General features: G+C 42.9%; 1 protein-coding gene across 1 annotated transcript in view; it reads left to right on the plus strand.

Moving 5' to 3' along the window:
• The window catches only part of RAB19 (RAB19, member RAS oncogene family), a 73,552-nt gene extending 53,741 nt beyond the window's left edge, over positions 1-19,811 (plus strand). The window contains exon 4 of the mRNA XM_069227894.1: positions 19,153-19,811. Within this exon, the coding sequence (XP_069083995.1) occupies positions 19,153-19,418 (266 nt within the window). The 3' untranslated portion in view covers positions 19,419-19,811. The remainder of the gene's footprint in view (positions 1-19,152) is intronic.
• The last annotated feature ends 3,017 nt before the right edge of the window (positions 19,812-22,828 follow it).

Raw genomic sequence — 22,828 nt, forward strand, 5'->3', positions numbered from 1 at the left:
CTACTCCTCATTCCTCATCCCTCAGTCATACCAACACATTTTCAGTTTTGTGAAACACACCTTCACACTGATTGGTTAGGAACAGCCAATTAGAGTTATGAGAGAGAGCTGCATTCTTACAGCTCTGTTGGTTTGGGAAATACAAGGAGCCCACAGCTAGGGCCATAAATCAGCTCTTGGAGAAAGGGTTATACAGTTCATCGAAAATCTTCCTAGTTTCAGAAAAGAAAGAAAAACAGCTCTCAGAGATAAAAGCAGCCTCAGATGTAAACATGTTATTTGTTACAAATAAAAAGCAGGCTCAGATTTAAACATTTTATTTGTTACAAATAAAAATGAAACCAGAAAAGATTTGGATGAATTGGATTGCACTGTCACCAGAGTTGATTTTAAACATTTTGTTTCTACATATGAAACTGAAACCAGAAAGGTTTGCGGTTGAACTGTAGATGACCTGTATAACCGGTTCTCCAAGAGCTGATTTATGGCCCAGGCTGTGCACTCCTTGTATTTCCCAAACCAGCAGAGCTTTCTGCAGAGGCCTGTGCAAACAGAAAAACACTGAGTTAAATAAAATGAAATATCATGCAGCCTTGAATTCACTGGAAACAAACACACAGTTGCATTTCCTCTCCTCCCTCTTCACCCACCATGTACAATGAGGAGGCTGTTTTTCATTGAAATAGAATGCAGCTCTCTCTCATAACTCTGATTGGCTGTTCCCAACCAATCAGTGTGAAGGTGTGTTTCACAAAACTGAAAATGTGTTAGTATGACTGAGGGATGAGGAATGAGGAGTAGGGATGATGGATGAGGAGTAGGGATGATGGCTGAGGCATGAGAAGTAGGAATGATGGATGAGAAGTAGGGATGAGAAGCAGGGATGAGAAGTAGGGATGATGGAAGAGAAGTAGGGATGAGAAGCAGGGATGAGAAGCAGGGATGAGGAGTAGGGGTGATGGAAGAGAAGCAGGGATGATGGATGAGAAGTAGGGATGATGGATGGGAAGTAGGGATGAAGGACGATGGATGAGAAGCAGGGGATGATGGATGAGAAGTAGGGATGATGGATGAGAAGTAGGGATGATGTATGATGGATGAGAAGTAGGGATGATGGATGAGAAGTGAGAAGTAGGGATGATGTATGATGGATGAGAAGCAGGGATGAGGAGTAGGGATAATGGATGAGAAGCAGGGATGATGGATGAGAAGCAGGGATGATGGATGAGAAGCAGGGATGATGGATGAGAAGTAGGAATGATGGATGAGAAGTAGGGATGATGGAAGAGAAGCAGGGATGATGGATGAGAAGTAGGGATGATATATGATGGATGAGAAGAAGGGATGATGGATGATATATGATGGATGAGAAGTAGGGATGATGGATGAGAAGTAGGGATGATGGATGAGAAGTAGGGATGATGGAAGAGAAGCAGGGATGATGGATGAGAAGTAGGAATGATGGATAAGAAGCAGGGATGATGGATAAGAAGCAGGGATGAGACGCAGGGATGAGAAGTAGGGATGATGGAAGAGAAGTAGGGATGATGGATGAGAAGTAGGGATAATATATGATGGATGAGAAGTAGGGATGATGGAAGAGAAGTAGGCATGATGGATGAGAAGTAGGGATGATGGATGAGAAGCAGGGATGAGAAGTAGGGATGAGGAGTGAGGAATGAGGATGTCCTAAAATGGATGCTGTACTGAAGAAATATGTTCAAACCACCCCTGTCTTGAAGGAACTCAATTGGCTCCCTTTGTCTGCCCGTGTCATCCTCAAAACCAGCTGCATCATTTACAAAGCCACCATGATCAGCACCCCGCTTATCTTGCAGACAAGCTCACCATCTCTGGTGTTCTTTAGCAGACTCACAGTGAGGACACCATCAGACTGTGATGAAGTGTAAAAAAGAAAACAAGGCATCTAGGTAAATATTTACACTTTTAGCAAAATAACTCTTACAAGAAATTATATATACATAATTGCATTGAAGAACGTTCTCCGACAAATCACAATTCATAAATATCATTTTTTGCTGATCACCTGTGAAAATTACAAACCTACTCCTAAATCTCGAAGCAAGACTTCTAGGCACTTAGGAGCTTATTTATGAGCCTTGTGGTGCAGGGCAATGAGCAAGTGACCTTAGTGCACTGCCCTGCACCATGAGGAAAGGGCAGAAATACAGTATCTTCAAGATACAACGCATTTCTGTCCTCTCCCCATGGGCTGGTGCACAATGGGCTGCCTAGCGCTGACGCAGGCACCATTGCACCAAGGTGTAAAGAGCCTACGTTGTAGACAGGATTATTCCTGTGCAGGAAGGCACACCTTTCTGCACACCAACAATCCACGCATAATGCTGCATACATTGAAAGATGAAAAAACTAGACGAAATAATTATATTTCTCCATGTTGCGTCTCCTCTGTGGAGGCGTACAGTTTTGACGTGTAAATGTGGGAATGCGCCAAAACCCATGGGTGTTGCGTGGGAAAACCCACTGCAGTGCCCATGGAATGTCTCCTTGACGCACTGTAGGGCAACGCAGCGAATTGCGCTATGTTGATTTTCACCATATCTACAAGGCCATGAAAAGCCACGCAAAGTGGCTTTGCACATCCTTGTAGATATGAGCCTGCACAATGCACCGCCAGTGCATCACAAAGTGACGCACCGGCGTCCCACTGGGCTTGAAAATAAGTTTCTTAGTATCTGGAATAACATCCATGTATCCCTCAGGGCTGTCCCAGCGCTACTCCAGTTTAGGATAGAGTTGAAGACTCGCCTCTTTGAAGAACCCAGCATCGCAATGCATTAGCCATGAATACTCCAGCTACCTCTCCTATCACTCACTGACTTATACCTGTCTTTGACCATCAACAGTTCTGCACTGCAGTTTGGCTAGGTTTGTGTTATATAAATACATTTATATACATATACACATTAACACATGCTCAGCAAAATATAAAAACCGAAGGAAATTTGTGTTAAGTGTAGTACATTTTAGTGTAATAAAAATGAATATATTATTACCTTACATTAAATGTAAGGGTTATGTAATAAATAAAATATGTATAAAAGCAAATAGACAATTAGTTAAAGGGTAAGATAAGTAAATATTACAAAAGGTTTACAAAAATAGTTAGAAAGTTAAGGTAAGACTTCAAAATGAAAAAATATTAAAATGCAATTAAAATAATATTTTGGAAAGGGTGGAGGTACATAATCACCTACACTGGTGGCATTGTTCCAATGTCTTCCTCCACTTTTCTTAGCATTGAAAATTAGATTTTTAAGTTTGTTGTATCAAGGACACATCTTCCTCTAAATTCAGATTTAATTATGCCCTATACAAGCACATGTTAGTTCTCCATCAAATGCTGTGGACAGTCATTTATAGCTTGTTCTCACAGTGCGTGAATCACTTTTCCAATTCATATCCATCTGGTTGGATTTTACTAATTCTGTTTTCTAATGGATATAAGGTTTCATTGAAATGATCTTTCCCACATGGCATAGTCCATGATCCATCAACTTTTCAAGCTGATGTACATTTCTGTTTTGATTTGGGATTCTTCATCAAACAGCTCGAGTCCCTGCGAACAAACTGAAGTCACAGGTGGCTGCTGCTCACCTTCCAGAGCATGGCTTTCTTTCCTCCAAAAAGAATCACATATGTATGTGTGTATTTATGTATGTATGTATGTATTTATGCCTGGGTACATAAATAGTGCAAACATATCAATAGAGAAGTTTAACAAAGGATGTGGGCCCTACAAAGGAACAGGGTTTAGTGTGTGTTAGAACCTTGATGGGTGGCGTGAGAGAGTAAGGATGCAACATGGCCAACTTCAGGAGAGGCTGTGCCTTCTGTGAAGCCAATTCGTCATTTATACCCCTGTCAGAGTGACTATCCCTGCCTATAACTGCAGTGCGGAGCTCCGGAATTGGAGGTAGACACGATTCCTCCTTCTTGGATCCTCTGCACCAACTGTGTTGTTGAGACATTGACTGCTGGTGGGCTTGCTCAGGCCTGGGCTCCGTGGCTCAATGGTCCCTGCAGCCCGTGGCTGAAGGAAGCTGCACTGAGCTATAGCTTGGGCTTGCACACTTCTGGATTCCAGTGAGGTGGCCATTGAGTGGCAGAATGGCCCGGTGAATTGCGAGGAGAATTTGGCTGTGCAGGCCTGTTGGCCTGGGTGCCTTCTGTGAAGGCAGCTCCCCCCCTTAATTATCGGGGGCTCGAGCTCTGCCTACCCTCAGTGAACCCTACTGTTTGGAAGTTGCTGCCAACTCTTCCCAGCCGCTCGGGCCTACCCAGTCCTGGAATGGCTTGTGCAGCCCTCCTTGCTGCAGATGCTGGGCCTGATTGTGCCCCCTCCATCTGGCACAAAGTCTGATGTGCTGAGTCTGTGGGGTGTGGGTGGACACTTGGCAGAGTGGGGGTCCTGTGGTGGATTGCTGCACTACTCCATCTGCATTGTGTCGTCAGCCCTGCTGGACCCTGGTGACCACGCACACCTATGCTGCTGGCTCTAAATTCTATGCAGCCCCTGGCGAGATCTGCCAGCAAAGACCAGAGTCATGGGGCCTTCAAGATGTTTCTCCCTGCCGATGCTCCTCCAGAGCAGGATCTACGTAGCTCATTGACCAAAGTGTAGCAAAGACTATCCATGATTAATTCCAAAACAGACAAACTTAAAACAGGTTTGACTGCTTGAAAGAGTAAATACTGGATAGTGACAAGGATGGCGGCGGATGACAGAGGGGTCCGGAACACTCCTAGGAATCGACATCTTGACACCCCAAGTCATACCCCCTTGGTGCTATTTTTATTTTGAAACTGAAAATCTTCAGTTTTTCTTATTGGATTTTTGTTGTTGTTTTCTTGTCATGTTTATTGTATTCAGATGTATTTTTGGGACCTGGTGTGGAATCTTCTTGTGTGGTGTTTTCACTGTTTTACTGTTTGAAGTTTTCCACAAATACTTTACACATTGCCTCTAAGTTAAGCCTGACTGCTCTGTACCAAGCTACCAAAGGGTGAGCACAGGTTTATTTAGGGTTTGCTTGTGTCTTACCCTGAGTATGATTGTGTTTGCTGCTTGACCAGAACCTACACCCCAGTAAACCACCAACCCACTTTCTAAATAGCCCACTTTGAACATGTATGCAATCTTGCCTCTGCTGACTGCCACCGTGTCTGCTTCTGTGAACCCCCACCGGATACCTCCATTTCCCCCCTTAACTGCTTCACTCTGACTACAAGTTAGCAAACCACTTTGCTGGGCACTCTGTTTAATCTGCATCCTCTGTCATTGTTCTCTTTCTTAAGAAGAGAAGAATGCCTGACCTGGCTTCGTACATGTTTTGCTTTATTTGAGTTAATTTGCTTGTGGAGGTATTGCTCCCTACTCTCATATGTCCAAGTTCCAATGATCACCTATAGATTTATTTACACTGTATGTGGGTCTGTTGGGCTGGATGATTTGCTACTGTTCCTCTGATAGATTGTCAGGTTAGTTGGTGGGAAGGAACACTCATTGAGCAACTAATGTCTGTACAACCGGACAATATGTATAGCAAAATACAGTGCAGACGAAACCCATCACAGTTTACAGCTAATGGAATGAAGAACGTAACACAGTCTAGAATAGATTACAGGTTAGCTACCAGGAATGTTCCTACCAGGAACTTGTGCATAGAACGTCTGACCAGAACCCTCTCTGACCACTCCCTGGTCCTTGCAGCCTCCTGGTATTCCTGTAGTCTGACAATTCCTCTGAACAGTGCAACTCCTATCTGCCCCTTTCAATGATCAGTATTAAAGATAAGATACTGGCAAAACTGATCTCTAAGTGGGTACTACACCTGTGTCCCATTCTCAATAAACCTGACTATTCCAGCTTCCTTCCTGCCCACCCCTATCCACAATCTCCAGACAAAGTGTACATTGCTGCACCAAACCAAAAAGTTGGGGCGGCAGTGGTATTCCTGAACACGACTTAAGTGTTTGACTCCCTGGCTTTTCACAGAGCTTTAAAAGCTTGAGTACATACATTCTCGGTCAGTGCATTTTCAAAGAATTGCAGAAGAGTGCGACTCAGGTGTGGATAATTTATTTAAAAAGAACGCTTTCCTTAATGTAAGCACAAGTTCATTTATTTTTCCAGTCCATGTTTTTAGGGGCAAGCGCGAAGCGCTCCTTCCCTCTTCTAATCTCTCTTTTTAGGGGGATTTTAACCACGCCCATGTTACGTCAGTCACTTTCATTGGATTCGTGGGCTTACCTTTTAAAATCCGCTTGTTTTCATTTGTGAAAGGCAGGCATACGTCATGCCTTTTCCGGTGTTTAGTCCTCCTTGAGAGCACCGGTAAACTACTGGAAATTTATGGGGCTCCATGTTTTCTGTATGGTTTCTGGACTACTTTTTCTCTTTATTTTGCAGTGCGATTGCGCTGTGTTTTACACAGCGTGATCGCACTTGTTTTTTTTTTTTTTTCCATTTAAGGTGGCAAGAAAAGTCCGGTTAAGAGTTTACAAAGCTAATAGCTCCAACTCGACGTAACGCGAGACCCGTTACATTGCAAATGCTTGTTTATTTTCTCTCCTTGTTCACAAATGGTTTAAAGATGCACCGTATGCTGCTGGCTCCACGCCTCACCTGGGTATTCATTCAAATCCAGGCTGCACAACGCACATCAAAACTTTTACCAAGGAAAGGAATGGGAGTTGATTCACCGAAATGTCAGGGGTAGCGGAAGTGACAGCATACACCCTTTGACCTTAATGATGTCAGGGGAAGTGATATCACATGACCTTAACCCTCATGACATCACAATAATTGCACTCGCTTTTACCCTAACTCATTCATTCTCACTCTCTTGATCACTCTTATTCTGACCCACCTATACATTCTCACTCATTCACCTTCACACACGCACTATTTCACTTACTAAAATACATGCTCACACATACACAAACTCCCTCACCCAAACTCTCTCTCACCCACATGCACACATATAAAATATACTGAAAAATATTTTTATTCACTTACCTAAGATGCCATTGGAGGTTCCTTTCCAGATCCTGCTGTTCCACCTTTTAATAGTGAATGATAAATTATGAATCACTATTAATGTAATAAAAAAATGAGCAGAAAAGGAGGCTGGAGCCTTATGTAGGTCAGCCAGTGAGGGAAGGCAGCAGTCCCAACCCTCCTGGGACCCCTGAGGCTGAAGGTAAGTGTGTGTGTGATCTTTTTAAATGAATGTTTGGTGCATGCGTGCGTGCGTGTTTGAATGTTATGAGTGTTGTTAATGGATGTGCATGCGTGTGTGTGAAAGAATGAGTGTGTGTGATCTTTTGAAATGAATGTTTTTTGCGTGCATGCATGCTTCAATGTTATGAGTGTTGTTAATGGATGTGCGTGTCTGTGTGAAAGAATGAATGTGTGAGTTTGTGATCTTTTAAAACGAATGTTTGGTACGTGGGTGCATGTTTGAATGTTATGATTGTTGTTAATGGATGTGCGTGCATGTGTGTGAAAGAATGAGTGTGTGTGTCTGCTTCCTGCCCACCCCTTCCCTCCTAAAGCTGCCGGCCGCCACTGTTCACAGTATTGTACAACATTCTTTTGAAGCCAGGCCTGTTGTCTTTGCCATTGCTTGTTATGGTCTAGCTTTACAGCGCAGCTGTCATCAGATAATTACATGAGAATCCCCAGGAAATCACTTTGGCCCCGCCCACATGGGAGGGTAGAGACCGAGGCTACAGGATTTGATTGGGCAGACGTTATGTGCTTGTTCCGGAAAAAAAGTGCTTATTATTTCTGTGTGAGCAGATCACTCTAAACCTCAGTACGTGGCGAGGCATCTATAAGCATCTCTTAAGTATAATCAACAGATGGTAATAGGTGGTACTAAACGCTCTGCCTCTAGCTAGAGAACGCTGGTTGCTGAAAGAGACAATGTAATGTTGGTTTTGTGTGTTCAAATCGTTTAACTATGCCTCTGCTGACATCTGCTGGCCGTCCCAAGAAACGCCTTGGCTTTATGTCGCCGCTCCTTCTGGTTTCAGCTGTCAGGCGAAGATGAATACTGCTCGCAGGATTCCGAGCGTGATAAAACTACTTGCTTATCAGAGCACTCAGCACCGACTAGGGAGACCACCTGCCATCGAGGCTAATCCTGGGCCGGAACTGCAAAAGTTCAGGATAAAGGGTCCTGGCGATATGTCATGAGGCCAGCTACACCGCAAGAGGTCCAGCAGGGCTCACCCGAAGGCCTCAAATCTAATCTGACAAAGAAACTGCAAAAGAAAGTACAATTAGAAAATGCCATTTACAATAAATGTCTAATAAAACCTATGTAAATATCTAGGTCTATCTTTTTTCTCTCCCTCCTAGTTTCCCTTCCTTTATCTCTTTCTCCCTCAATATCTCTCTCTTCCATTCTTTTCTCTGTTCTTCTACCACTCTGTCTTACTATCTTTCTGTTTCTATATTTCCCTCATCTCTTATCTCTCTCCTGGTTGTTGCGTCTTTTCTTTCAACCTCCCACCTCTCTCCCACCGTCGGTTGTGTGTGTTCTGCATTCTCATGTTGGCACCACTCCCTCTTGTTCTCACACTTTTTGCCCTCTCTTTCTCCCACCGATTTCCTCTTTGTCTCTTTCATTCGCTCCTCTTTCCCTCCCCCTCCTCCTTCCTGTGCCACGCTCTCTTTCGCCTTCTCTGTCTACCTCCCAACGTTCTCCCCCACTAGACAAACGAGTTCACATGAGGTTTCTGGAACGGATTTTTCTGCTAGATAACTGCAGTCGTTGACATTTCATGTGTTATGAACACATGGAGTTAAACAACCCCATTTGCTTTCTATGTGAAGTACTAGTAGGTTATACTGCAGTATAAAATAATTTGCATATATTTACTGGGAAATGTGTCCGTAACCTTGACCTCTCCTGATTATGCTTTAACATCGTGAATCCTCTCTCCTGGATTCTCAGGCTGTTGAGTTTTTTGTGCTCCAGATGAAAACCCTGCTTTACTGATGAAGCCATTTTACTGTAGCCCATCGGTGAAACCGGCATCCACTAGCACGGGCAAGGCCAGTAATTCTGACTTAAATGTGCTGTTGCATGCAGGCATCATTTATGTATACCAGTCTGTGTGTCTATTAAGCACATTAAAGCCAATCCTATTTAGACCTAGCTAAAAAACACAGTGCCTAATTTAGGACTCGGTGGACGGGTCACTCCATCACAAAGGTGACTGACGTCGCGTCCACCGAAATCTAAATCCCATAGCACATAATGGGATCTAGATTTCGCAAGACGGGATATCCGTCATGTTGTGATGGGGTAACCTGTCCACCGAGATCTAAATTGGGCCCAGAACTTTAAAAGGTACAAGAGAGGGGCTTTGGCTCTACCCACATGCTGGTATCCAAGAATACATATTTTGATTGCACTGGAATTGTGTGCTGCCACAGAAACAATTGCTTGGCTGCTTGAGTGTGAACTTTCAGGGGCACACACACATGACATTGTTATGCTTTTAAAGTGCCTTACGTAACTCTGGCTGCGGTACAGATGGAAGAAAAGTAATCATAAAGAATGTATCTCTGGTGCAGCACCCTCCCCTTCCAATATTAACTATGGAGTTCAGAATGCAGTTTTGTGTTCGAGAGCAGTGGGGGATGTCTAGAGCTACACTTATCTACATGGTTTTTAGGTCTAGCTTGACAGTGCAACTACCCTTAAATGCCTATTGACTTTAACATATGCTTTTCACAATTAATATGTTAGGCCCACTGCCTTTACTGTACCTTCTCATTATACAAAATCAGGCTTATAACCTTTATCATTAGCTTGTCACAATAACTAATTCAAACCTATTATATTGGTGATAAACTCACCACAAGGTAACCATCAGGTATAGGTAATAAAATTAGAAATATATGTTCAAAATGTAGTTGTCAAAACAATTTAAAATCTCTACTAGGAGAGCCAAATAAGGATTACTATAGTTCAAATTGTATATTCACATTGACAGTTCAGATGGATCTCCAGCACCAAAACCCTTGCCTACGATGGCAATCTGTGAGATTTTATTTAAAAAAAAGAAATACCTAACTATAGGCTTTAATACAGTGTTTTAACAATCCACTTTTAAAAGCCTACTGCCTTTACACATGCTGCTCACAGTAAGTAAGGGACCGCATAGCTTGTTATATATATTTTTTTATTATAAACCGATTGCAGCAAAAAAATTTGGCATTTTTCCCAGTGAAACTATGTAGCCTTTACAAATCGCTTGACACTATGTAGAACACCGCAGTGCACATATGCTGGAAACCACCGGGCACGCCATTATAAATTCACAAATAGGTACAAAATGTAATTTGACAAAACAATATACAACCACTTCCAATAGAGCCTAACAATGCCTGAAATTCCACTCCCAGGGTTTGTCAGAGAGGGTGATCAACACCAAAACCTTTGCCTAATATGGTGATCCGTAAAATTACAGGTAACCACATACCTGTCTACAGCTTGTAACTGAATCGGATAACAATCCACTGTCAGGGTCCTAATGGCTTTACCATATCCTTTTCATACAAAAAAAGCCAGGACTAGAGTCTTTGTAATATCTTTTCCTAATAAACAGGCAGACCTATCACATTTGGTAAAACATTTTATAGCATTTCACTGCACAGCAATCACACCTATAGTGGTTGTCATTGGTTTGCCACCATAGCCCAACTGTACTGTAAGTAAGCTTTCCCCACAAGAAAGCTATCAGGCATACAGTCATAAAATGGCAAATCTATACAACATTACAGTTAGCAAAGCAAACTACTATCTTTCCTAACAGTGCTTGACAAGGATTGTCACAGTGCAAATGGTCTGCATCCATGGTTTGTCACTGCGGGTAACCAACACTAAAATCCTTGCCTACTGAGGTTATCTGTGAGAGTCCGTATAACAAAGAATTCAGAGTAATTCAGAAGAATTCAGAGTAATTCAGAGTAATAACAATCCACCCATAAATGCTTATCCACTTTAACAAATGCTTTCCAAAAGCAATGTCAGTTATAACTTTTCATAATAAATAATGAGGGCTGGCTTGTCACAATAAAACCAACTCAAGCACACTGTACTGAGCATAAGCTTTCCACACACAGACATAAAAGTAGAAATGTACACTTAAGAGAGACTAATAAGTATTATTGTAGTGCATATCTTCTGTCCTTAGTTTGTTTAGGTGGATCATCAGTGCCAAAAACCTTGCCTACCGCGATAATCTGTGATATTCCATGTACCAAAATACCAGCCTGAGGCCTGCAACGCAATGTGTTGCAACCAGCAGATAAAGGCTTACTGTCTTTAGAAAATGCTTTTTTCAATTAATAAGCCAGACCAATAATGTTGAATAAAAGGTGGACCAGACCTATGGCTACAGATATACCATTTCCCAGTGCACTAATCAGGCCTATGACGTGTCACCACAACCAATGCAGGCTTACACTCTTGAGCACAAGCTTTTCCACAAGACAATCATCAGACAAACAGTCCAAAAATTAGAAACTTATACAAAAAATTACAATTGATTAAGCAAAATACTCTCTCTCCTAAGTGGGCCTACTTCTCACAGAACAAACTTTCTGTACCCCAGGTTTGTCAGACCAGGCAACCAAAACCATTGCCCACGACTATAAGCTGTGAGATTTTATGAAACAAAATACCTATCTGTAGCCTTTAGTATAGAGTGAAAACAATTAACACTTAAATGTCTATTTACTTTAACGTATGCTTTTCACAATACATATGCAAGGCCTACTGCCTTTATCATGGACAGATCAGGTCTATAGGCATGATTGTTGGCTTTCCATCATAAGCAACTCAGTCCTGCTGTATCAAGTATACGTTTTTACCACAAGCCAAAAAGTGTAATGCAAGCAGTGTTCTTGATTGAAGCACACTGATTGGGCCCAATTAAATTCTACGCTCAGGAGAACCAGCATGTGGGTAGAGCCTAAGCTGCTTTCAGTAGTACCCTGAAAGCTATTTTTGTTGAACACATAGCTTGAATAGGAGGTCAGCCTTATGACCCTTGGAGCCCATTTTTTTTAATCCTGGGTACAATACAGAGCAGGTCCAGTCCTTCAGGACTCCTCTCAGGTCACAGACAGCAGGTCCAGTCCTCTTCTTTTCTTCCTCAGATCCAGCAAGTCTTCTGAACTGGGTACTTGGAGATGCCACATTTATGCCGGGCAAAAGCTAGTGGCTGGGGATGATCCCTGGGCACGCCCTAACCAATCGGGCAAACGTTCCTTGGGCCAACTCTACCCATTTGGGGCATTTTCAAGATGGAAAAAGCTTTTGGCCAAACTCAACTTGGGCTCTGAAGGCTGGGTGAGTGTGTGGGGAGTGTACTATGGTAATCTGGGTCCTCCCACATTGAACACTAAAGTCTAATTTGAGGCAGCCACTATACCCACTATAAACCCAAAGACAAAAGTCTGGTTGGACAAAAGCAGAGTCCATTAGCATCCTGATAGCGGAGTCACAAGAATTATCTTGGCATCCTTTTCTCTCCACTTTCAAGTGTGCTCCAAGTATTATACATAAACTCAACAGACTTGTGAAACAGGATGTGACACTGAAGTATCAAAAAAGATGCCCACAGCTCCCTTCCCCCAAGCAAATTCTGCAGAGTTTAAAGGAGTCATCTGTCAATTCTGATCAGCCTACTTTTGCTCTCAGGAGGCATTTTACACCTATTCCACCTATGCAAAGCCAATTACTGGCTGGTACAAGCTGGAGAACCAAATGCAAATTAGCTTCCAGGAACTTCAGACAGGAAGAAGGTAAGTTTCAGAAAGCTACTTTTCCTTAAACTTCACCATTGAATTTGATGTGTAATAACTATTGAAAACAGCTCCTTAATTATGTTTCTAACTGGTCCCATTCCAAAGATACAGAAGTAATATTTTAATCTACACTCTGGTTTTCCACATAGAACAGCCACTCCTGCCACAGTGAAAATGGCTTTTAGGTGCTAGTCACTCTAAGGACCTATTAAAATTATACATAGCCTACTTTCTTTTAAATACCATGCACCCTGCCTTGTGGACTACAAAGCCTACCTAGCGGTGACTTATTAATATTTAAAAGGGAGGCATTGACTTGTTACACAGCTACAACCAGGCTAAAATGGTAGGCCTGAAGCTGTGTTTCCACTGCCACTGTAGTGGATGACACAATTGGTACAGTAGTCCACTAGTGACATTTAACTTTCAGTTGGTACCACATACTAGGAACTTACAGACAAGGTAAATATGCCAGTTAGGAGTATGCTAATTCAACCATGTTCATATGGGGAGCACAGGCACTTTACTACTACTTAGCAGGAGTACAATCCACAGAGATCTAAAGCCAGCAAAAATATAGTCTGGAAAAAAGCAAAAAATCTAGGGTGACCATGCAGAAAAGGCAGATTTCCTACAGCTGTCATCTGCCATTTGTCTGAGTGTCATCTACACCCTGCTTCATGCCGTAACAGTGTCCTGCATCGGGTAATTGTTCAGTCCACATCAATCACCTGCTCTCTTGCCTTGTGAATAATAGCATTTTCTGATCATATGTGCACATGTACCTGCAAAGTAGTGTGCTTCAATGTCAGGGCTAGTTGCCCAGTCCTTTAATTTCAGTGTTCTCCTTTTATAGTACCTGTTTCATTTCTTTGCTGCTCCACTTTTTATTTTAATGTTTCTTAAGAGGATAGAACAGCTCTATATGCAGTGCTAATGGGTCGCTTGATTGATGCTCATTTTATCTGCAGTGCACTGCTTGCAAAGTGGCCACTTCCCCTTAAGCAGGGCGACCATTACATAATGCTGTTGTCCATAGTATAACATTGTTTTACCATTCTAAGATGGCCAACATGTGGGTCCCAGATGTGGTGACCATGCTGGAATGGTAGACGGCTTTACCAATACTTCTGCAAGACGGACAACCTATACTGTGTTTAGTTTTATTGCAAGCATATATCCACCCTGTTTAGATGGCAGCATGTTTTATTTTTTCTATTTATATTCTAGTTTATTTTGTATATGTTGTTGAGTTTGCGAGTCTTTTATTGTAGGTGAGTCAGAGGGGAAATACAGGAATGAATCTGTGGATGGATGAGGGAATGCATGAGTGCAGAAATTAGTGACAGTGCATGCTTGATGACTTACTGAGTGCATAAACTCATCAATGACAGAGAACACTTTCATTCCTAAAGAAGACTTATTGCCATTGCCAATGTTTTTTTTTAGATTAAATTGAAGCTGGTTGCTGCCAGGCTTCCCCCAACATCACTCTCAGAGACTGCTTAGCTTCGCAGCTACCCCGTTGGGAGTCTTGCTATAAGTGGATGACGTCGCATAGATTCACGAACCTAAGACAAACACAGACTATAATCAGAGCTCATTAGGTTTGACCTTGACTAAGTGCATAATTTCCCTCTAATTCCGGCCATTGTTGAGTTTCCAATGAAGTTCCTATTGAAGTGGTCTTTATCAGTGGTGAAATATCTGGGGTCTGGATTAATATCGATTTTGACACAATATGAATTGAGAATTATGGCAGAGATACCACTAGACTTGAAGAAAAAGTAAACACTTTTGATTTCGGCTGCCCCTGGCATCGACTGATAGAATTACCGTTGCAATAATGGTCGTTTTTTCCAGGTTCCTCTACCTAGTTATGAGTATTGCACTTCCCCTCACTAGGAATTCTAAAGTGAATGAGAAGTTCCTAGACTGAGATGTGAAACACTGATGCTGCCCTTTGACTAGGATGGTCTGCTCTGACCTACTTTGAACTTTATCGTTAACCGTGCTTTCGACAACTATGGTCATTACCAGTATAATCCACCAGCTTGAAAGCTTGAGACAGACACTGTGCATCCGTACCCATTTAATACTGAACTTTGTTCCCCGGAACAGCACCATACCACTGAGATTGAAATAGTCTGGTGCATGGCTTGGGCTTGGGATTGTCTGCATTGTAGGATACAATTGCATTGCATCTTTGCTGCTGGGATCCCCTTGCATGTAATTCTTTCTTGTCCCTGGCTGGTGGCTGCAGCTCACGCACTTAAAGTTACACAGACCTCATGAGCTGGATCAGGTTGGTAAGTTCCTCCTCCTCCTTGCGTCTATACAAGAGATGCTTGAGTGCACCACCCTTGACTTATTTTTGCAGATAGAACCTTAGCACCTTCACAGTGGCCCCTCCATGGCTAAATATGCTTTCAACATTTGAAGAATCCTCTTAGTTCAAGAAACATATCTCCCGTATATATACTGTTATACAAAGCAGTGCGCCGGTCTGTGTCCTGAAGGTGAGAATTAAGTGGTTGACTAGTTGGCTCTTTCGCCGTTAGTGAGAAGTTGCAGTTGTACTGCGGCTAAACAGGCACACTCTTGTGTAATTACAGACTATATCTACCTTTTATCACATTTCTGCAAAGACCTTAACACACTCCAGACCCCCTATACAAGATGGGCCTGAGGGATCATTCAAAAGGCATCCTTTGCTGGATCCATGATGTAAGCATTATTCACTTGGTATGGTGATGCCCACCTCTGGCTGAGGTCCAGTCAGCTGTAATCCACATGGTTTTGAAAGTTTCTAGTTCTCTTATCCAGAGAACCTAGCTCATTGCCCTGCTGGAATACATGAAAGAGATTCCACCTGGGGTGCATAAACTGATGGTCTTGATGCTCCGGATAGGGGAATGCGGGGTGGCCGTGCATTGTGAAGAAAACCACATTTGCTCAGAGCGTCTTAAATGTGTAGCCCTTGCTAGCATGAATGCTACCAAGGATTTTCAAAGCAGGCTAAGTATTTCACCAGTTTTTCCCTTTTAGTAGTTAGGGGATAAAGGTTGAGAACATTTCCTGGCAGAACTGGGTACCCCAACATGCAGTAGCTTACATATCACTGATGAGGATGGAAATCTGTGCTACAGAGTTTGCAACACTGAACTGGTTCCCAGGCACAAGAGGAGAAGACGGATATCTGCCTCACATGGAAAGGTAGCCTCAACCTCAGGAGCGTAGAGGAAACAAGAATGAATATATCAATATCTAACCAAGGAATTAAGCAAGCAATTGCCAACTTTACCAGTAATTAAAGACTGTATCACCAGAGATCCTCGAGTCTTCAAATAGGGAGGAGTACATACTGCTACTTATGGCCCGGCTGTCCTTACCATCGCAGTGTATGGATATTGGTTGTGAACGCCAAAAAGGAGTCTCCAGGATCGCGTCACAGGGCATAAGACACCTCAGCTATATTGTCTGCTCTCTGTCATTTTTTCAGTTCATGTAACTGTTATGGGATATCATCTATGCTCTAATAATAGATCCGCTATTGCATGAATTATTTAATTTTCCATTAAATTACATTCTACCATTCGGTGTGGGCGTTTTCAGTTTTCACATAGTTGCTCCCACTTGGCTGCATTCAAGAGAACACGTTGGATTAGGTGTTGGTACCTGAGCACACCTGTCCAGGACACTGAGGAATTATATAGGATTATTTACAAGAGAGGTCCTACTCTTTCAACAGATGGAGCTTCAAATCCTGTTTGAATTGTAGAAGGTTAGCGGCTATTCTCAATTTCCCAGGATTATTTTTCGAAATCATCAATGCACAGATGAAGAAGGCTTTCTCTTTTGTGCTTTGCCTGGTCATTTTTTGGTACCCAGCCTAAAAGAGTGAAGTTTATTTTGTAGATAGACTCAACCTTTTCCTTGTTTGTAAAGAACCTTGGATTGATGGCATCCTGCATCAATGTTGTTTCACATTGTAGAATAAAAATCATGGCTGAGCTCGAATTGTCAAAACCTGTCCTCTTTCCTCGTCATTAGATGACATTGTTTTCTTTTGGGTCTCACTTGGCAGACATAACCGCTTACAAGAGCAGATTTTAGTTTGCTCTTCGGTTACTGTGTTTAATGGCATAAATCTAAGCCGTATCTCCTGCAATGGGAAACGTTTGATAGAAGCAGAAGGGTTTTAGGAGCGATTTGCCGATTGCCTGCCCTACGGCCCCTACAGGGGCAATAAATTTGCACAAGACAGGAGGAACCTAGATCCCTTTAAAAGGGAGTTAAGAGATGGTGCAGACGTGGGGAATTGTTAGAATTTAGGTGCATGGGATGAAATAAATCTGATTAAACAGATAGGGTTTCCCCAAACATATTGTATACCTGCAATAATTTACAGGGTAATAAACACTATAAATGAGTCTGTATTCTATAGCTTTCTTACAGCAAGCAGGCTCAAATTTCGATAAAAAATGTTTTGCATCAAATATGTGGTTTCGCCCTCCCGGCATTCCGTGGCATTGGGGATGCTTTGCTATGCAGGTCGCGGTTCTGTTTTCCAAGACGCAGGAGAATACCCTGGCCCAGGGCAGAGGAAGAGCGTCGAGTCGATGATCTGACTCAGCAGTTTGTTCGCTGGCTCAGCTCTGGACAGAGAAGGCATGAATATAGCTCAGCAAAGTGGTGACGCAGCATCTGTGCGCCTTCTGTTTGTGCACCCAAAGCTGAGACTCCGCCCCCTCCACGTTCTTCCCTCATGTCACTCATTCCATCAACAGCTGAAACGACTGCCTCGTTTTTCTGCTTCCTCCTTGAGCCCCGTGCACTGGACGGATTTTTAAGAGTGTCTTTGGAGTTGCACCTGGGGAACCGTCTGGTACTCAGGGGTGGGCGGGGGCTCTTTATACTCCCTGCTTTGAAAGTTGGGTTTTACTTTGACCACAACTACTGTTGGGAGAGCTGGACCACGGTTTACATCTCTGCACAGATGCATCTGCCGGAGGCTGTCCATGTTTTGTATCTACGATCGATTATGTGCTCTGTGTACTTGTGGTAGAATTTATATGTTTAAATGCCTTTTATCTAAGAATACATTTTGTTTTCACGTAACTACTCCATTTTATTTGTGAAACGCTGCTCCTGTGTGTAAAGGCGCTGCGATGCTCTTTGCCTTGCCCCAGCTCTACAAAACTTAGGCCCATATTTATACTTTCTTAGTGCCACATTTGCGTCATTTTTTTATGCAAAAGCGGTGCAAACTTACAAAATATAGGTCAATATTTATACGTTTTTAGCGCCGCATTTGTGCCGCTTTTTGATGCAAAAACGGTGCAAACTTACAATATACAATTGTATTTTGCAAGTTTGCGCCGCTTTTGTGTAAAAAAATGACACAAATGCGGTGCAAAAAAGTATAAATATGGGGCAAAATTGTATTTTGCAAGTTTGCGCAGCTTATGCGTAAAAATATTACACAAATGCGGTGCAAAAAAGTATAAATATGGGACAAAATTGTATTTTGCAAGTTTGCGCCGCTTTTGCATTAAAAAATGACGCAAATGCAGAGCTAATAAAGTATAAATATGGGCCTTAATGAGAAATGAAATATTCCTGGGCCTCTCTCCAGTCACATACGACTGAGGGTCTTCTATCTTTCAACCCCCTACATCCTTCAGTCCGAGGTGCACACATCCAGGGCACTAATGTTCACACTGATCTGTTTGCACTGAAGTGGTGTCAGGAAATCACAATTCTAATAACCATGGATTGCATATCCAGTATTTGCCTCTACCCGAGACTGGAAACTAGAGCTCACCCAAGTAATATGCAGGGTTAATGCAGGCCTGGGGCTTGCAGCTCAGGGTAGTCCTGTCCTAGCTCCGCCAGGAAGCATGTCAGTAGGCTGCTGGGGCAACTACATGCAAGAGTTATAGCGCCAAGACACCTCAGGATATTTGTGCGCTTTAGAAATATTCATAACATAACAAAAGCTGGGAGCAACGCAGCAGCAGGAACTGGTTTTGCTACTGCCCCATTGCTTGTAAATAGCTGAAACTCCCAAACTCTTCCTAACATCAAGTGCCTATACACATGTGCTAAAGCCAAAACCATGCCACTGTCCCAAAAGTACAGGTATACGCATTGGCGAATTAAGTGTATTTTGGGACTTGGACTGAGGAACAGTGCTTTTCTTCTTAGTGTCCTTGTATGCTGGTTGCTTAAATACTGTGAGGTAAATGCAATCTCTTTCTCTTCTCTAGGGAATAAGTCAGACCTCCTGGCGAATCGACAGGTGCTCTTTGAAGACGCCTGCACGCTGGCTGAGAAGCACGGGCTGCTGGCGGTGCTGGAGACCTCTGCGAAGGAAGCACTGAACGTAGATGAAGTCTTTGTACTCATGGCCAAGGAGCTGATGGTGAGGAACAGCATGCACCTTCAACAGGGGAGTCCGCGCAATAGCATCCTTCTGGATTCCCGCCCAGTGATCACAGCCCAGAACATAGAAAACAACAAATGTCCCTGCTGAACAGTGTCTTGCCTTCAGGATGAATCTGCATCTCTAGTGCTGCAAGGAAACAAAGAAAAGGACTTCTTCCTGGGGCAAGAAGCTTTCCTCAGAGAAAGGATGTCTTGATGTCAAGCTCCTGCTGTTGGAACAATTGCTGTACGACTGCCAGTGTCCTCTTTAGTACTGCCTTCAATAATGGCACCTCTGATGAAAAGGAAGCCTTGTTGATGATGGTTACAGAAGGTTCCTTTGGCCATTCAAGTGACCGCCTGACTGCAGTGGATGTGAAATCTCTTCCCCCAGGTTTGACACTGCTGTCTGGCTTAGATCAATGTCCTCCCATCTTCTGAAAGACTGTTCCATCTGTGCCTCCGCAAACAACCCTCAGATTAAAATCCTCAGAGAAATGTGTAGCTGTGTTAAAAAAAAAAAAAAATCATTCATAATTTGATCCGCCCTCGACTGCAATTCAGTGGTCGCTGTTCAGTTGGCACCATGTCCCTTCACTATCACCCTTCGAAAGCTGTGCTTAGAGGCAGGTAAACATCTAGTGTCCATGTTCCGGATAGCTTCTCCCTTCTTCTATTGCTCCTCCGGTCACCCCGACTCTAAGAGTCTGTTGTTATCTGCAGCAGCTGAATTGAGATGGCCTGTGTATTCTTCAGGTAGTACATTTCTTGGTCTGCAGCTTCATGGTTAAGAATTTCTATATTATTATTTTCTCTCTCATGGGTTCAGGTTGGGGGAGAAGACCAAATTCAAAACGATGGGCTCAATTCACAAAGGGACTTACGACTCGTAAAGTTACGAGTGAACTCGGGGCAGAATCTCCGCACTGAGCACCGGACATTGCGCCCCAAATGCGAAGTCTCCGCACTCGTAACATTATGATTCATAAGTCAGTTTGTGAATCGGGCCCTAAAAATCCATCTTTCGGTCAACACCAAATGCCTTCTTGCAATAAGTTCTTCGTGTTCATCCAGGAAAGTCTATATCTTGCAGTAGGTTAAGAGCCGTGGTTCAGATTCATATCCTTACAGTGGTGCCTTGTTTTTAGACCTCGACCAGAGATGGTGCTGGAGGGAGAGCGGTTTTTGGGGGGGAGGGGGGAGGGGGGGGGGTAAGAGTCACGTATAACCACTAATTACAGTTTAGGCTTCAGTGGGGCACCACAGCACCAGGAGAACCACAAAACATACACATAGCAACGGGCAACACCTGCCACATGAAAGCACGTTAGGTTTTTAATCATACAGAACATCTGTTTAATGATATAGGGAGGATAGTGACACCCTAATGACAGCAATTCTCCTTCCCATTAAATTCCCTGCATATGTTAGCTTTGACTTGCATCAGGAATCAAGTGCAGTTCTACTCAGAAGGTCTCAGAGGTGATTCAGCGTTAGGGCTAGCATCATGCTAAAAGCTATCAGTTTGCATAGCTGAGTTTTGTGATGAGACTCACTAGGCACCTCTCTCCAAGGTGCAATCACACCTCATACGCGAAGGACAGACTTGAGGAAGATCAAATGGGAAATGCTGGTCACTGTTACCCATTCTGGGCATTTCTAAAGACCTGGCCACAGGAGAATGCCCTCCTTTGCCTTGGATATTATGTCACAAAAAGTACACTCCGCCCCCTCTCAAATTGAGACCTGCTACAACATGGAGCTCTCATCTGCCAATTCCTTCAGCTGCAGCCAGGCAATATGCATCCATCATTCGAACTCCTTCAGACCTCCATAATGGGCCCGTCTACTAGTGGGGGACTGACTTTATAGGACTCCTGAATAAACTCCCACTTGTGAATGATCGTCAGGGCACTCACAAGTTGTGTGCACAAAATCAAGAACTGTCAAGCTTGCGGAGTGGAGCACTGCATATGATTTTCTGGACGATGCCTGCCTCACTCAGCGCTGGTATAGATGCAGAATGGGTGACTCCTAAATATCTTAATTTGTTGGCAAGTAAAGCCACACCAACCATGCTAAAGTCATACGTACTTTTCTGGTTAGGAAATACAATAACAGAGAGGCTATGCACACGGTTTGTTTGAAGAGTAATTGTAAGGTACTCAATTAGTATTCTGAATAACATTGAGGATAAACGCCAGATAGATATCAGAGGTTCAAAGCCCAAAGGATGGGCTGGCATGCATGCAAAATGTATATAGTTTTAGGATAATCATCTTTAACCTAAAGGATATTACACATGTATATCCCAGGAACACAGATATGTGGAGAAAAGCGTACAGATCGGTGGTAGAAGGGATAAGCAGTAAATGAGCTAAGCTCCGGCGTGCTGCCAAGTGATGGCCCGTGTAAAAACTAAAGATGCCACAGAAAAGATGTACACAGTCATGGAGGAATATTAGCATGTCTCGATTATACATACATGGGTGGCTCTAGTAGCATCTTCCGATCATCTGATCAAAGGATTGTTCACCATCAGCAGATGTATGTGGTGCTGAGCGCATCAAGGGTATGGTACAAGGCTTTACATTCAACAAAGTGGCAGAGATAGCAAAGAAACATTGCACACACACTTTGACCCTTGATGACATCCCAGGTTGGCCCCTTGCCCACAGCTTGTGACCAGCCTCTTATTTGCTGGTGAAGGTCAAGGACTGGAAACCTTAGAAGGCACAGAGTTCCAGTCCTCTATGCACTTTTTGTTCCTGCCCTAAAGGGCTATAAAAGCATGGGTAAGCAAGGACAATTCAGTATTGTATAAAGGAAAGTCAGGGGGTCATTACCCAGTTGAAGTCCATGGTACAAGTAGTCTCTTTGTAAAACTATTAACAAATAATTGGATGTGTAGATGCTGTCTTGGTAGATGATCTTAGACAAAGTGCCTATGCAAGATCAGGGACGATGTTACTTTCAAGATCATAGGAGGGAATGTGTGCAAACAGATAACAGATTGTGATCGAATAAATCAGCATAGTCGATTAAATAAGCCTCAACTCTCAAAAAGGATCAAGAGATCAGTAAGAGAAACCTTGAAGATTTATTAAATTTAAAGTGCATTACAGAAGGTAAAAGTATCGATTAGTCAAAATGCAAGGCAAATCAAAACAGGGAATTAGCATAAGACTCATTCAAATGCAGCAAAGAATATGACATGCAGTTAAGTTAGAGTAAGAATATTCTAACTCCTAAGCAAGAGACAGATTGATAAGGGTCAGCTCTCGAAAGTCGAGGGAAACTTGTCTTGCCTTATCTCCGAAATTGAGACTTTTTTAAAATAACACAACACAGTGAAAATCGCATTGCCAGCATAAGGTGATCGAATTGTTAAACAGGTTGACAAATCAGAATTCAGAAAGGAACGCTCCATCGTGTAACACCATCCACTAAATGAATATTAATATTACTCCCTTTTGGTCATGTAATTGGATGCGGCAGTACAAGTCTAGTTACACTCAA

The sequence above is a fragment of the Pleurodeles waltl genome, chromosome 4_1 (assembly GCF_031143425.1).
Source record: "Pleurodeles waltl isolate 20211129_DDA chromosome 4_1, aPleWal1.hap1.20221129, whole genome shotgun sequence".
NCBI lineage: Eukaryota > Metazoa > Chordata > Amphibia > Caudata > Salamandridae > Pleurodeles > Pleurodeles waltl.